Genomic DNA, 17,537 nt, shown 5'->3' with positions numbered 1-17,537 from the left:
TTTAATTGAGGGGTTCCTTCTTTTTAAGCTGTTTTTATTATTTGCTTTTAGTCTGAGGATGGTTTTGTGGGTATCATTTTTGGCTACTGAGTAGCATTTTATGCCATTTTAGTGTTGTTTTTATGCTGTTGGATTTAAGATTTTCTTGTACCGTTTTTACACAAAAGCCTATGTCCACAAAATCTGTGCTATAGCTTCATGTTATCTCATTCTACAGGGCTCCATTTCACTTATAGTCTTAAAACACCAAATGTTTAATCCATGACAGTTATTCTGTTTATGTACATACAGGGCTGGCGCCAGCGTTTCTAACACCTGAGGCAGCTTCAGGGGTGTTGGTGCGCGCACCCTGGTGCGCGTCGCTGCATGCGACGTCATCATGCAGGGCAGAGCAGTGCATGGGTGGCCTCCCAGCCCTCCTGTTCAGTTGCCCCATGCTGCCCTGGCTGCCTGCTGTGCCTGGCCCGCAGCTGTGTGCTGGCGGTGGTGGCAGCACAGTGTAACTGAGTGGGAGGGCTGGGAGGCTGCCAGCTCAGCTGCCCCACGCTGCCACTGCCAGCACGCGCTTCTGGCCGGGCACAGCAGCTGCGGGCCAGGCACAGCAGGCGGCCAGGGTGGCGCGCGTGCATCCTCCCTCTGGCTCAGTTGCTCCGCACGCCGCTCCGACCACCTGCCGCACTGCTGGCCTGCAGCTGTGTGCCACCGCCAGTGGTGGCAGCAGCACGGGGCAATTGAGCTCCGTGGCGTGCGCCCCCGCCCCCAGCGCCCCCTCTGGCACCTTAAGAGTTCAAGGCAGCTGCCGGCTCGGCCTCAATGGGCATGCCGGCCCTGTGTACATATCGCTTGGTTTGGGGCAAGAATCATATAATACAAACTTAGTAATTCCCCCCCTCCCCACATGTTCCTTTATGAGTGACTGTTCTGCCCCCTGAGTGAAAGAAGGCAAGCCCAGAGCAGGAAATCATGCAGAGTTATAATGGACAGGGTATGCAAGTCTGCATCAGGAATTAATTAGATGATGTAGTCACACCTAATGCAGTTTCTGGCAAAAATCTTTATCCCCAGAAGAGACTAACTGGGAGGAAGCAAGGCCAGAGCAGCGAATCCCATAGAAAAACAAGTACACCATGGCTTTAGGCTATTCAGAGCCTTTAATTCTTTAATTTAGTTCTCAGCCATGGCTAGGATTGTGTGGAAGAGGGGCGCATGCAAGCACGCACGCACACACGCGCACGCACACACACACACACACACACACACACACCTTTTAGTTTCTGGTTTTTGTACATCATCATGTGAACTTCGTTTCACCCACTTTCACTGCCACTGTTCCCAATTAGTTTTTCTTTTACACCACTTATGCACAATTAATGCAAAGATGATGTTTAAAGTTGCATCTATTTATTGGTAAAGATTCAGCAAAAGGAAAAAGAAAATTGGGCGGAAATAAGAAGCATGCAGGTTTGATTCACATAAGGGAGAAGCAGAATCAAACAAAAGTGAGGGTGCAAAACTAGCACCCATACTCACCACATACAAGCCACTCTCTCTGATACTACCATTTGAAAATTATTGCTACAAAGGATCCCAAGTTCTGTTTTTTAATAGATGAAATTCTCCCTTATTTCATATGTTTCACAGTCTCTGTGACTCCTGCAGATACGAAGGCTGGGAAGCAATATATTCAACTTTGTTTGAAAAGGGATCTATGTAGGATTTAGTGTTTAATAGCTGAACTATAATTTCATTACAAGAGCTCATGGGACACAAATCACCCTGGGATTATGACCTGCAGCAAAAAAAAAAAAGTCATCCAAAGGGTGTTTCAATTAGCTGTACTGTTTAAATATTGGGAAGAATTAATTCTGAATGTCAGAAAACGTTGTGATTTTACATACATTAGCTTAAGGCACCCAGCAAATCTGCACCAAGCAAAGCAAAACATGTTATTTTATGCAAACATCACAGCAAAACTATCCAGTTACAACATTACTGGGAACAAAATGTGGGCTGGAGACTGCAGTGCCGCTGTGGTTGTCAATCAAGAGAAAGAGGAATAAGAAAGGTAGTCATCTTGCTTGATGTCACCCTCGCCTTGCAAATTCAGCAGCAGATGAGGTGGTAAAACTACGCTGGGTCTCCACCAACTGAAGCCTAATTTTGAAACGGTATCTGATGGGAAGATATTTCCTGTGCTGTTTTAGCATACCAGAGATCCATAACCTAGGCTGTTGTTCCCTGGTATGCTAATGTTGCACATAGAGCAGCATGACTTAAACAAGATGCTGGGCATGTACAGGAGTGCACAGGTTGTTCTTTTTCCCTACTAGTACCATGTTTAAAGTCATTCGTGAACACCACTATGCACACCTTGGAGAAGTAACTGTAAATATAAAAGATAAACAACTCTGCTTGTCCAGAGAGACATGAAACCAAATCAGAAATTTACAAGTCTCTGAAACAAGACAGACAAATGTTGACAAGAAAAATGTTGCACTTACTAAGTTTCTCCATATTCAAGGGCTTGTAACCAGAAAGCAAGCTTTCGAGAGAGACTCTGGCTCAGTGGTAGAGCATCTGCTTGGCACGTGTAACGTCCCAAGTTCAATCCTTGGCATCGCTAGTTAAAAGGATGAAGTAGGAGGTGGTGTGAAAGACCTCCACCTAAAACTTTGGAGAGCCATTGCCAGTCTGAGCAGATAGATTAAGAAGGGTAGCCAGGTTAGTCTGTCAGTAGCAGCAGAAAAGAGCAAGAGTCCAGTAGCACCTGTAAGAATAACAAAATTTGTGGTTGGGTATGAGCTTTTGTGAGTCACAGCTCAACTCAGCTGTGACTGACGAAAGCTCATACCCTACCACAAACTTTGTTGGTCTTACAGGTGCTACTGGACTCTTGCTCTTTTCTAGTCTGAGTAGACAATACTGACCTTGATGGACTGATGGTCTGATTGCGTATAAGGCAGCTTTCATGTGTCTTACTGCTGTTAGTCAAAAATAAAACCAACACCCCCCCCCCAACTCTCCTAGTCGCATTCCAGTATTATAGCACTGTTTTACAGCCCACTTTACAAGACAGCTTAAACTTCAATCATCACAGACACTATGCAATGAAACAGAATCTTCACGACAGCAAACACACACATGGTAATTGGGTTTAATATTGCTCCGGGTTGAATCCTAATTGTCAAGTGTGAACACTAATTCCTTCACCGTTTTCATTACACTGCAAATATCCATTATTGGACTTTCACCACTTAGATAGGCCTAGAATAACTAATTGTGTTAGGTCTGGGGCTATGTAGTTTTCCTCAAATAATTTCAGAATCATATAAAAAGAACTCATTTTTCTATTAAAATGATGAATGGGCTAAATGAAGTATGTAATAAAATACTGCCGGCTTGTAAACAAACCAGCCATCCTCTTAAGGGCGCTTTGCCACATTCAGCCATTCCGCTCTATGGGAATTGCTTGCCGTTCTTAAAACACAGCAAGTACAGGATGGACTATTTTTGATCAAGAGGAAAAAGGGTCAGCTGTAAAATCAGTATGCTTCTCGGGACCAAAGCCACACTCAAAGGAGATGAATAAGGCTGCTACCAAGAATCATTTGTAAATCGTTTCAAATTATCACTCAGGACTACAGAAAAAGGGAAAACAATTGTCTGGCTCAGCACAGACTGTGCCCCTTACACTGTGCTTGAGCATGCCTTTGGAGAGGTAATATATACATTTTCCAAATAAATAAAGTTTATTTATTTATTTAATTTGTTGGACTTATATCCTGCCCTCCCCACAAGCAGGCTCAGGGCAGGTCACAACATCATAAAACCACAGTTTAAATATATATATACAATACATAACACTTAAAATCATAAAACAATAAAATCAATACCTATCACTCTGGGTAGGCACAACAGATCTCATTAGAACAGTGCAGCAGAACAAAACAGGCAAGGGGCTGACAGGATAGTTCACCAGCTCCTCAACCATTCTCATAGGCCTGGAGGAACATCTCTGTTTTACAGGCTCGGTGGAATTGGAATAAGTCCCACAGGGCCTGGGTCTCAACTAGGAGAGCATTCCACCAGGTCGGAGCCAGAGCCGATCTTCAGAGCATAACACCCTCCAGGATATAACAAATACACATGAGAAAAACCAGTCAGGCCCAGTGTAAAAGGGAACATTAAATGGTCAAGGCCATACTATGGCAAAGAGTGCTTCTAGTGCAAACACACTAGTCCGCAACAATAGCACATTGATACTGGGCAATACCTGCGATACCTTAAAGACTGGTTTAGAGTTTATTGTGGTGTCCTCCTGAGGCACAGCCTACTTTGCTTGTTTGGTTCATGATGGCATAGGCCACCACAAGACATTTGATGTCTTATAATAACATACTTTATAATAATAACATAACTATATAATAACATATTTTGTAAACCGCTCTGCGTGGGTGTTAAGTTGTCTTGGAGTGCGGTATATAAATCAAATGTTGTTGTTTTGGCTGCAGCCAACTAACATAGCTACCCTCTGGTACGAAGAGGTCTTCAACCCATTCAACAGGACTCCATAGATAGCATGACTAGGGCTGAGCGTTTGACCATCAATGAGTTGAGTGAATTGAAATGTTAACTCTTGTCAAATACCGCTCAACTATTTTTAGAGCATCAGTTTTATTGGAACAAAGAAGATGCCTTAATCAGCAACCTGCGACTGTTAGCTTAACTGCAAAAATAGCGACAACGAAATCGACTTTTAAAAAAAATGTAATAAATTGCTATAAATTTCAGCATCGACAGGTAACGTTTCTATAAATTGTGAACAATCCACTGAGCAATTCTTCTGTTTGGCTTTTAAAGCTGCAGTTACATACTTGGGAAAAATTTAAAAAAGAAACAAAATGGAGTGGGCATTCCCTGATTCTTGCAACAATCAAAACAGAATGATGCGCGTCCATGGGGGGAAACCACCTTTGCTACTGATGATTACTAGCATTCCTGCTTGGAGATGTCAGTGGTTAAAATGGGTGGCACATACGATGAAGTTTACTGGCCTCCTAGGTCTGCACCTTACCACTGCATAGATAGGTGGGAAAGGAGTTCTCACTCCTGCCGTTTATGACAAATTATACCATAATGAAATAAAAGGATAAACTGCCACTGTACAATTGGCATTCTCAACTTCAGTGAAAAGTCAGGCATTCAGCTGACAGCATCTGGCAATTCAACTGATGGGAGTGCCAATTCTAGGTATAGTCGTCATCAGAGGAGGCGCTGGATGTTTGAATTCACTGGGCAGCAATCAATGCAAGATGTGGGTCCTACACCACTTAGGATGTCTACCAGTCCTGGAGGGTAAAGAAGCCACTGTACATCTGGATACCAGAAACCTGTCCTGCCTAAATCAAGGCACAACGTTATTTATGTACTTTCTTTTAGTCGGAGATCAATTACTCCGTCTTTCAATACAAACACAATTTTTTAAAATGGGGATTTCATTAAGTATTATTGGAGCAGGGGGGAAGAGTAGGAGGATATTCAAAATGTACAAGTCTGAGTGTGACAGTGGACAGTATTGGATCGCTCTTTCCCGTGATCATCAACTTTCGCCATTAGGGCTGGCAACAGAGTGCATAGACCTATATTTCTTTGCCTCCTCAATAGGAAATTAGTCTAATGTCACAGGCAACTCAATAAACTGCTTTCCAACATGTAGGAGCTTAATGACAGCTCATTTCAGCCCAAGCAATGAAGCAAATATGTTAACAGTAAATGCCAGGCCATTATACAGAGATGGAAACATAACAGCCCGCGTGCACTTCGGTCATCTATAGATTTTTATTTTTTTTACACTCCATGCTCTGCATAGCTCACCCTGACACTCATAATGACTCCGGTGACGGAATGTCAATAAGCTATTTATGGCCATGTCATCACATTTAAAACGGTTACAACAAGAAAACCAGTCGGCCCGCATATATTTTGAGATAGAAAAATTCATGAAGAGCACTGGGTACAGAATTGTTACAGAAGGAGATGTAGGTTGCTAAATTTAATTTGCGGGCACCAATGCAAAATCTGCAGAATTCGCACAATCCGTCCCTCAACGCACAATGCAAAATCTAGACTGAAACTACTTGAACACGTTAATTCCATCTTCCAGTTCTTCAATACCAATTTCAAAGCAACCTTACAAAAGGTCAGGCGTTTGCCTCTGTTCCACAGAGGTCAGTTCAATGGAACGTTATCTTGAGTTCACAAAACAAAATGCCAATGGAACTTGCACACAGAGAACCTTGGATACTCATAAAATTACTTCATCAAGAAATAGATATTCTGGCATTTTAAAATACATGATATAGGAAGAAAGATCCCAAGAGGGGAATGGCATATAAATATGATTTTGGATAAGCAAAGCTAACACAACTTTCTATTTTCTCTGGTTCAGTAGATCAATCTCCTTTTAGATAAGTGTTTTTTGGATTGGACTCCTGTTGATAAAGTATTAAAATAATGGCAACACACATTTTCCATTTTTTTAAACTTTTAAGGTACAAAGTAGTTTAGTGTCCCAATGCTAGTGGACTCCACATACAACGCCTGTCTAGAGGACTCTAATGGAATTCCCAGTTCTATAAGGAATTGGTGTGAGGAGAAGACAAATGTCTTGCAAAAAGTAAAAAAAAATCACAACAGAGACACATAAAGCAGGGCATGAACAATGGAAGCATCAAATGCCAGATTTTTGGCTTAGTACCTTCATTTTTCTCATAAAATGCAACAGCTTGTCTCCTAGCAACACTATAGATCGATCTGCATGTTTCAATACAAGTGAACAGCTTACAAGAAGAACTTAAAGGACACCTAGTACAATACCTTGCTCATTGCTAAAAACAAAAGCAACCCTGACAGATAGCTGCTCAGCATCTGACTGAAGGCCTCCAGAGAAGCAGAGGCCACCCCACAACCCAAATAGCTGAGTCCGTTGTCTAAATGCTCTGACCATTCTTCTAACATTGAACAGAAATGTACCTCTCCTGTAATTTAAGCCTGTTCAATGTAGCATTGCCCTCAAGAACTGCAAGGAACTCTGTCAAATGCTTTGCTGGGGAAAAAAATTATCATCCATAGCATTCCTGCAATCCTACAGGACCGTAACCTGAGCAAAACGGGATGAGAATCCTGCATTGTTTTCGAGATGCTTACAGACGGACTCATTCCAGGGAAGATACTATGATAGGTTCTACCACAGAGAGGTTTGTAGTTTTCCTCTTCACCTGCCTTTCCAGGTCTTTTGGCACCTCATGCATTCTCTGGGATTTCCCAAAAGATGCTTTGTAGGATGCAGTCCTTGAGGCCCTAAAGAGTTGTGCTCTGTTACAGCAAACTAAATATTCCTGTCCAGCTCCTTATCAATCTTGAGCTGCAATCCTGTTAAAAGCATGGGATAAACTTATGAAGCTCATCTGTCCAAATAAATCACCTGTGGCTTCAGTTATTTCTCTTGCCCATCACCCTGTATAGTCTGTTGTGTCTCTACTTGCGAGCCTCTCTTGTTCCTTCAGCTTGGCCTCCAGGAGGTTGAAAAACCCCACGGCCATCTCAAGTCTCTGCTCAGCAATGCCACCCCTTCCCCTTGATCTTTGGGAGACCCCAAAAAACAACAGGGTACCACCCACTGCCACCAATTCTGAGAGCATGTCCTTCTAGATGGAGTTGTACATCTAGTACTCTACAGACTCCACCCTGTCGTTGCTTCTCTTGCTACACTCCTACTTACAAGCACCAGGGAAATCTATCGTAACTTTGCAATGCTCCAGGGGTGGTAAGCTTACTTGTTGCCCTTCCCCGTTACAAGGAAACTATGAAAACATAGTGTCCCACTAGGGCAGGCTAGTTTTATTTGAAGTTGCAGTAGTTTAAAGTTCTGCATTGCCTTAGATCTCCTGGTTGAGACTTCTCTCCATTATATTTTGCCATACAGGCAAGATGGAGTCCCTATTCTGTCCATCATGGCTCGTGCCTATCTGAGGAGTTGGTAGCTAAGAGAACTTCTTCCCTGTGTCCTGAGTTTAAATAACGCCTGTCTTTCTCCCCCAACCCGCTCTTGGAATGATCTTACCATACCTTCCTGACCCAAAGGAAAGAGTTTTTCGTTCTATCACTTTAATCTTCTCAGCTGTATGGCTCTTGGTGTGACTTTCTAACACAGTGCAGGGTAGTAATCCTGCTTTAGCAAGACTCATTATCATAACCAAAAGCATTGAAAGCTCCGTACTTGGAGCTTGATGGCTGCTTTCTTTAACCCTCTCCTCTCTCAGCCAGTAGTATGAAGCTGGGCTCCTCTACAGGGACAGAATGCAGTCGGAGCAACTGAAATCTTGTGGTAACATTCTTGGGTGGAAGGCATTTCTCCATACTTTCCAATTCTATCTGGATCAAATGCATCTCTCCTTCACCCTGCTCTGGATTCGTTTGGTGGAGTGGTTAAGAGCAGCAGGACTCTAATCTGGAGAACCGGGCTTGATTCCCCACTCCTCCGCCTGAAGCCAGCTGGGTGACCTTGGGTTGGTCACAGCACTCTCAGAGCTCTCTCAGCCCCGCCCACCTCACAGAGTGCTTGTCGTGAGGATAGTAACACACTTTGTAAACCGCTCTGAGTGAGCATTAATTTGTCCTGAAGGGGGGTATATAAATTGAATATTTTTGTTATTGTTGTTGTGTACCACCATCCTAGACCTTTCTCCTGCCCATCTGTTTTTCTTTACAGTTCTCTAGTGTAGACTCAAATTTATTTCATTGTTCTTAATCAAAAATACCTAATCTTTCATGTGTAAAACACTAAGGATTCAAAATGAAAACCCGTATTACAATTAATTCTCCATTTTCTAAATTGTGCTGTTGCATCTTTAAATTCTCTTGCTTTTTGTTTACATTCAAAGATTAAGAATTTGTTCCTCCACAATTCTTATTTTAGACTTCTTTCCTTTTAAAACTTCTTAATTTATTATATTATCTTAAATTTGAAGAATTTAATCAACACATCTATTGGTTTAATATTTTGTCAAGTATAGGGGAGTTCTAGAAAAGATTAGCAATACAATTAATTGATCAGCATCTGAACCTATCATACTTGAGAACAAATGTTCAACAAGACTGCATGTATCTTCATTTAGAATTCCCCTTACAATTAAATTATTTCCCCCATATATATTATCTAATTCTAAAATGAGATGTAAATTCTTGCCCGTTGTTGCATTCAGCATGTCCTTTACCATTTGTTTCCTGCTTTTGACTTTCAAGTTTGTTAATTATTTCCTTTTGCCCACTAGTTTGCACACATTTCATTCTTTCTTTCTAAATCTTTTGTCACAGTCTGTTAAGCTATTTTCTATTGCGTATTTTCTAGTCCCTTTTCTATTTTCTCTCAAATGGTTTCTCATTGATCTTCTTCTGGAAAGTCTAGCCAGAAAAAACTTTTTCTTGCTGTCTTTTTTGAATCTAGGAACCTCACTATTTCTGATTTTCCCTCCTAAAAAGAGATTATTGTTTTGACTTTTCATTACTTTTGCCTTCTCCAATTTTAATATCTATAAATCTTTCCCCCTCCCTCCCCCTTTTTAAAAAGGCTTCATAATTTGAAGGACAGAAAAAAACCCAAATATAACTGCAGTACCATCTCAAAGTGACAGTATTGCACAACTTCCTAAATAGAAAAAGCAAACATTCTCCAAAAACGTATTTTAAAATCTTGCAAAGTTATTATACTACCCTATAATAAGGTGGGGGGGGGGGACTTAAACTCTTCAGAATTCAACTGCCACTGTTAACAGATACACATTTAGAAATCTTACACAACAAATACTATCTGCACTGTCTCAAAAAGAAAAAAAATCCAAAATTAAAGTGCCTCAATCAACAAGTAAACAGCTTTTATATAGCTTGTAAGGTTGATATTACATTATTCCATAAAAGGAGGGAAAATCCTCAGTCAGCTAATAGTATAATTTAGAAAGCATGTAAGACTGACACTACTATCCCATAGAAAAAGGGAGCAATTGACATATTTCAGTCTGTATGTCTAGATAAACAGATTAAATTTTCCAAAATGCCTCTTTAGAAAGGTCCGCTCAGATGCCCATGAAGCAATAAATCTTCATAAATAGTCCATTAATTTCAGACCATGGAAATGAGCAAACCAATGGAGAGTCAGTGATTCCACTAAATACTGAGAGAGGGAGAGAACAATTATGTATGTCCTTCAAATCTCCTTACAAACAGGAGAGGACGTAACTCATGCATGATATGCATTTCTTCATCTTCACACAAAACCCCATCTGAGGTTGAAGAAACAGGCAGGTAAAATCCCTCTGATCTTGGAAGCGCATCAATAAGTGCACACTCTGCACGATGCCAAGGGACACACTGAGGCACAGTCTCAGTATTTTGGCCGTAAAAAAGGGGCATGCTCTAAAGTACCCTCCCCTCACCAGCAACCGCAGTGCCTTCTACCCTTTCATCTCCAGTGGATGCTCTCCCTCCTGTGGATCCACATTATCTGCTCACAGCATTACAGTGTGGAAAGCCCACCACAGCACTTACCAAAGCTTGTGCTTTCAGGCGCTCCTCTTCATTTGTGGCTCTCTCTCTGAAAAGGGCTCTGGCCAAATGCTCATTTGAGGCAGCCCGTTCTCGCTCAAGGACTTTACTGATTTCATCCCGTACGTGCCTTTGATCTTGTTTTAATCTGCAGGGGAAGCCAAAGAGACACAGAGTTGAACGATATATTCAAGACACACGGCTGAGATAGGCCAAATCAACTGCAGCAGAACCACACGGGATGTTTGTAGGAAACCATAAGATGTGCATTTCAGTGGGATGTGGGGAGGCATTCCCTATAGCTAGCACCCATTGGAAATGCCACAAAGCACTCACCAATTCTACAAGAGAGATCTAATTACTGACTCAAGTGCTTTATCTAAGTGTGAATGCCAGTTTTTACTATATGCATAAAGCCACCTGAAGTCTCATGATTAATATGATTTCAACTTATCAGCACTGCACTCAGATATAAAATGATTATGACTATAAAAATTCTATATCTCAGAAAGATTAGATGCATTATTAAAACACCTCCAACCGCACATAGAAAATAACTTGGGTACAGCAATGTCTTCATCCCAGGCCATTCTCATTAAAAGTAAATCCATTAATCTTTCATCACCTATCAACTGTCACTAAAGGATTTAACTGTATTACTTCTTTACTGGTCGCTATCAGGAGCCTGACCAAACCGAGGAACGCTCCTTGGTGTAGGAAGGGATCCCAAGCCAGAGTACGTAGATGAGAACAACAGACCAAGTAAGTTACAGAAGGAGCAAGACCCGGAAAAACTGGGGTCAAGCAAGCCAGAATAATAACAGGGTCTTGAGTCACAAACAGCAGTTCTAAGGCAGAATGCCCAGGGCTGCAAACATCCCAGGGAAAGATATGCCGTGTAGGGCCAAATCAAGAGATAACAAGAGAAGGCCAGAAGCTTCTGTTGCTTGCAATCAGGGCTCATTTCGAGGGGGAAGGCACAGGAACGCAGTTCTGGCAGTTCCTCAAAGAAGTCACATGTCAGGTGGCCCCACTCACCTGACTCTCGGCCATTTTGGGCCCGTTTCAGTCTGGATTGGGGCCAAAACGACCTGGATCAGGCCGCTGATGAGTGGTGGATCACTCTCCCACTCAGCAGCGGCCCAATCCTGACCATTTTGGGCCCCTTTTTGGCCATTTTCAGCCCCTTTTTGCCATGTTGGGCCCAATTTCGGCCCTGAATGGCCAGGATTGGGTCCAAAACAGCCAGGATAGGTAATGTCAGGGGTGCGTGGCATATGCAAATCAGTTATGCTAATGACACACTTCCGATGATGGCAAGGGGTGTGACATATGCTAATGTGTTATGCTAATGAGTTCCTCCAGCTCTTTTTCTACGAAATGACCCGTTTACAATATAGGTTAAAAATGCTTCTGCCTTTACTGCTCAAATTCTGTCAGGACATGAAAGCCCTGGGCTAAGAAACAAAGATTGTCCCCATACTACCCAGTGAGGTTTATGGTTAGGTTCAAATCGCCACTCAACAGGTTCAGTTGTCTTCCTGGCCCTAATCCAGCATCCCAGCCACTATGCAATATTTGCTTGAATTAGCTTCGTTTCGGGACCTTGCCAACACTCATCCTATCAGTATACGTTGCAGGAAGCAAACTTGTTCAGGTATAGTCCGTCACAAAGGACTGAACGCTGGTAAGCAGACAACCATACAAAGCTGTCCGACTCCAAACTAATGAAATCATTAAGAAAAATTCCTGCCGTTTTAACACTGAACATTTTACACAGGGACTAAAGTGTGTATTAAATAATGTAGCTAATAAAATACACCTGCTTTATATGAGTTCTCATGCTGAGCACAAAGTCAACATCTAAAAGTTGGCCGCCGGTAACGGAATATCAAATACAGCTCTTCAAACAGGCTTTGGAAATTGCAGCAGAGACGCGGTTTCAGAGTTTTCACCGCTTTTGTGTGTTACCAAGGGATCTTCAGAGAACAAATAATCAAGCCTAGGGTCACTTTGTGAAAGGAAACCCCTGCATTCCCATAATCAAGCTTTATATTCCTCCCCAAGGAAATGCTTAGTGGTTGGGAATGGGGGGGGGGGGAGACAATAACAATTTGAATAGCTTTGCGCTTCACATCCAACACTCTGGAATACAAACCAAAGGGGAGTTTTTATCAAGTATATTAAGCAGCATCTTCAGTTAGTCAAGCAGAAAGCTAGATTATGCAGACATGGACCAAATTCCATTAAGAGATTTCCCAAGAACCTCCAAATGATCCCAACCAAATCGACTCTATTGCACAATCAATGAAGCAGAGAAAAGGAAGACCAACGCACCACACACTAATTTGAGGCCAGAAAAGAGAAAAGATAATTCAGTATAGTAAACTTTGGGGGATTAGAAAGGAGAAAAAAAGGTAAGGCTGAGCTCGCTTACTACTTTATCTACCCTAATTTTGGCTAACTCATGATAAGTAGCCTTGAGAATGCCTCCCTTAGATCATTTCAGCAATAATGCAAAATTCTGACACACATTTTGACACACACAAGGTAACTCTGGAATTATTTCAACCAATGGAGACACAAGGATGTTATGTTAAATATGATTATCTATGTACCCTTTTCCTTCTAAACGGCTCCTAGATTCCCTGGATAAATTATTTCAGTGAAGATTTCCAGATGCTACAAACCGGTTGAGCTCCCATGAGGTTATGGAATGCTCACAAATACTCTGAGGGAATGGTAACATCAACCAAATATTCCAATACATCCCAGCTTCCTTCCAAAATGAAGTGCTGTCACTCCAGCTGTAAATTAATTTAGGAACAGTTCAAAAGAAGTTATCAGATTATTGCACTGATGATAAAAAAATACATAGTTAAAAGTTCTGGAAGACAAGCAAGTAGGAAATAAAATGTGTGGCAAACCAGCTAACTTTCATTATACATGGGAGCAATATATTAAGATGGGGAATCAACAACTATTATTTTTTTCTTTTTGATTTGTAGTTGGGTTTTGATCATCATCAGCAGTATCAACACCAAAGAAGAGAAGAGTAAGTTGTAATGATTGTGGGCAGGGATACAACAGACATATGATTTATCTGATTCTTTTCTGACTCTTCCTTCAAAGTGTCGCTCTCAAACTTCTCAAGCAAACTTCTTAGCAGTTGACTCAGCCAAGGAGTGGTGTTAATATTTTGCTTTCTGCCCTCAATCTCCAGATGAAGTAGGGTTGCCAGCCTCCAGGTAGTGGCTGGAGATCTCCTGGAATTACAACTGGTCTCTAGTCCACAGGGATCAGTTCACCAGGAGAAAATGGCTACTTCAGGGAGTGGGGTGGACTCTATGGAATTATACCATGCCAAGTTCCTTTCCCTCCCCAAACCCCACTTTCTCCAGGTTTCTCCAGGTTTCACCCCCCATATCTCCAGGAATTTCCCAACTTGGAGCTGGCAACCCTAAACTGAAATCCAAGCCTTTGGATTAGTCCTTGTACCACCAAGAACTAAAGTGCACCCAAATTTCATGCAAGGGACAAATCTTGAAAGCTCACCACCCAAGAGAATATCTATCTCCCTGGACTTGTTCAGCAGTGGTAGGCTACTGACAACTGAATTTCTGGCCCCACAGGGAGCATGGCCCCGGCCAGCTGAATCACATGGGACGGATCGGGGAACAGGTAAGTAAAGAGGAAAGAAGTTCAGTTTAGTTGCATCCAGGCATTTCTGTTGCCTGGGTTCCTTTTAAATCGTTTGCCCAAGGTGCTTTACTTTTGGCTAGCCCTATTTCTTTTCTCTTGGGGGGGGGGAGATAATTAAGTGCCATCAAGTCACAACTGACTGTTGGTGTGCGGAGTTTTCAAAGCATGAGATGAGCAGAGATGGTTTTGCCACTGCCTTCTTCTGCACAGCACCCCAGGACATCCTTGGTGGCCCCCCACCCAAGAACTACCCATGGCTGACCCTGCTGAGTTTCTGAGCTCTCATGAGCTTGGGCCAGTCTAGGCTAGTCTGGCTGCTGAGGGGGCCCACGGCTTGAATTCCAACCCAACTGCTGCTCTAATGCTGCTCTAATATCCTTTCAGTGTAAGTTAACCACTGCTCTGGTTATGCTCTGGCTTTTTATGCAAGCTCTGCATTATTTTTGAACTGCCTTTATTTTATGTAAATTAGTAACAACTTTTTGCACCTGTTCCTTTTCCCATTTGGAATGCAACTTTCTAATAAAAGCGCTTAAGACGATGACAGGTGGCTTAACACCTCAAATCTACTTGCTATTTCATGCAGTGTTCTCCTTGTGAAAAAGGGAGCACTGCCAGAGAGATCAAGGGGAGGGGAATATTTCAGGCCCCCTCAAGAAATGGGCCCCTAATAATTGGAGTGGTGGCAATTGAATAGGTACCTAGTCTGCTCCAAGGATTAAGGGGAATAGGAAGGTGAGAGAGCTGAAAAGGGGGTGCAGATCCACCTGCCCCTCTGAAAAGTGCTCTTCAGCTGACACCTCCCACACTTTCCAAACTCCCACAATATAAGTACTAAGAATTGGGGGGGAGGGGAGAGACTAGGGTTGCCAGGTCCAGATTTGGAAATTCCTGGAGATTTGGGGGGTGGAGCCTGGAGAGGGTGGAGTTTGGGGAGGGAAAAGGTCTCAGAATGGTATAATGCCACAGAGTCCACCCTCCAAAGCAGCCATCTTCTCCAGGGGAACTGATCTCTCTCACATGGAGATGAGTTGTAATTCCGGGAGATCTCCAGCCACCACCTGGAGGCTGGCAACCCTAGGGGAGACAGAAGTGCTAACCAGGCAGGGAGGCTGATCCAGCATGATGTGGATTATGGAGCCTGCTTCACTGATCTATGAAATCGCCACTAGTGCACAACCTCACATAACTACTAAGGTTGGGAGAATTTGTGCACAACTGGAAAGGACTACGTGGACACTCGGACACTGGCAAGGACGTATTTGGGGCTGGGGGATTATGAATCATTACAGAGCACAGCATTACCAGGTCTAAATTCTAGCAACCCTCCTGTGCCATGTAAGAGCTGCGCCAAAGTCTGCCGAGCACAGCCGGCCCCACTGCTGCACAACTCTGATACAGCAATCCTGGACAGCAGGGCAGGAAAGGCAGAAATCAGAAAATCAGTCAGAATTCCGCATAACAGTGTGAACTAACTAAGCCGCTATTCAGCTGCAGACTTAGAAAGCTTTCTTTTAAAACGCAGAACTTCTACGGGAAGCGTATTTAACATGTTGCTCTTTCACTAAATTAGAAGTGATGAATTATTCTATGTGCACCTGTTTTAAGACACTTTACAAACAGGATGCAGAATTCAGGTATCCTGAGAGCAGAATATGGTATACCTGGTTGTCGAATTTTAATTTTCTTAGTGTAGAATACATGCAGCTGTGTGTACACAAGTGCATGAGTGTAAGAGTGTAAGAGTGCATGTGTGTATATGGATGTAGATATATGTACTTAGAAAAATATGGGAACTGCTTCCATTGAAAGCTTCAGCAATTAATCTGTGACAGCAAATTCACTCATCTAAGCTATGACCAGTGACTAACACACACGAATGAACTGACCATTCAGCGAGCCAAGAACTGCAATCGCCACTGACCCTTCCTCAGAAGGGCCTCTGGTCTCACGCTAAGCTTTCAAGGCAGTCAGAATGTCTCTGAAGTCCAGCGTCACGTCACGTAAAAGCCCCCATTCTCATTACTTCTAGGCTTGAGAGCAAAAGGTGGGGATCACTGCAGAGGTACCACTGAGTTTCAGAGGAAGTCAGAATACCTCCAAAGCCCAGCTCCCTCTGCTACAAGCACCTGCCCATTTCTCACTTTATGCTGGGACATGTCCCGTCAGATTAACAGATTTGGCTGCCATTTGCCTTGCATTTTGAGTTCTTTTCTTTGAAAGGAAAAGCAGTCCCCCTTTCCATTAGAAAAAACATATTTCAATTTAGTGGGCTTAACCTAGAATAAGATCCTAAAAACACAGTGAAAGCATGATTTAGCCTACAAAATCAAGCCCTGACCTCAAAGGGCATGTGAAGAGACACCCCTGTTCCCTCGTAAGTGGAGAAACCAGGAGAGGAAGGGATGTATAAAATCTTAACCCTCCGTGTGAAGGCTGTCCACCATCCTGTTTTAAATGTGTTGTTTTTAATGTACATTAATTTTTAAAATGTATTTTTAATATATTATTATCCGCCCTGAGCCCACTCGTGGGGAGGGCAGAATAGAAATCTGAAATAACAAAAAATGCTGTGCTAACCATAGCAGGATTTGAGTCCAGTAGTACCTTAGAGTCCAAAAAGATTTTCAGAGTATAAGTTTTTGAGAGTCAAAGCTTCTTCATATAGTGTGAAGTATGATATATCTATCTTCATATAGTATGGTATCTAAAGAAGGGAGCTTTGAGTCTCAAAAATTTATACACTGGAAATCTTGTTGGTCTCAAAGGTGCCACTGGATTCAAATCCTACTATTTACTGCAGATCAACACAGCTACCTACCTGAAACTGTGTTAACCATGGCTTGCTTAATGCATCTATAAAGTGTAACCACAGTCAACACAAACTTTCTTTATACCATCTAGGTTTGCAGTCAGTTGGTGTTGAGCATTATTGTCTGCAAAGTCGTTACGTGAACTACTGTAAGAAGCATGATTCCTCTGGTGAAATAAATGGAGAGGAGGATCAGAGGAAAAATGAGACACGGCCCTCAACTTCATAGCAGACAGAAAGTTAAATGCCTGTGCTTTTTATGTTGAAACAGGACCCAGAAGATCAGAGACACGCATGAGCAAATGAGCCTCATTCAAGACCCCGTAACAGTGTCTTAGAAAGAAAATCATTTCCTTCTCTCTTGGATTCTTCCTCTTGATAAAATAATTTCAGGCGAACTTTGACATTTTGTGCCTCCTCTGAA

At 42.4% G+C, this 17,537-nt stretch overlaps 1 protein-coding gene across 1 annotated transcript in view; it reads right to left on the bottom strand.

Moving 5' to 3' along the window:
* The window catches only part of CHCHD3 (coiled-coil-helix-coiled-coil-helix domain containing 3), a 262,616-nt gene that overhangs the window by 175,752 nt on the left and 69,327 nt on the right, over positions 1-17,537 (bottom strand). The window contains exon 4 of the mRNA XM_054988628.1: positions 10,603-10,747. Within this exon, the coding sequence (XP_054844603.1) occupies positions 10,603-10,747 (145 nt within the window). The remainder of the gene's footprint in view (positions 1-10,602; positions 10,748-17,537) is intronic.

Source organism: Eublepharis macularius, chromosome 9 (assembly GCF_028583425.1).
Source record: "Eublepharis macularius isolate TG4126 chromosome 9, MPM_Emac_v1.0, whole genome shotgun sequence".
NCBI lineage: Eukaryota > Metazoa > Chordata > Lepidosauria > Squamata > Eublepharidae > Eublepharis > Eublepharis macularius.
The sequence above is the reverse complement of the archived record's forward strand: the minus strand, read 5'-3'. Positions and strand labels throughout refer to the sequence as shown.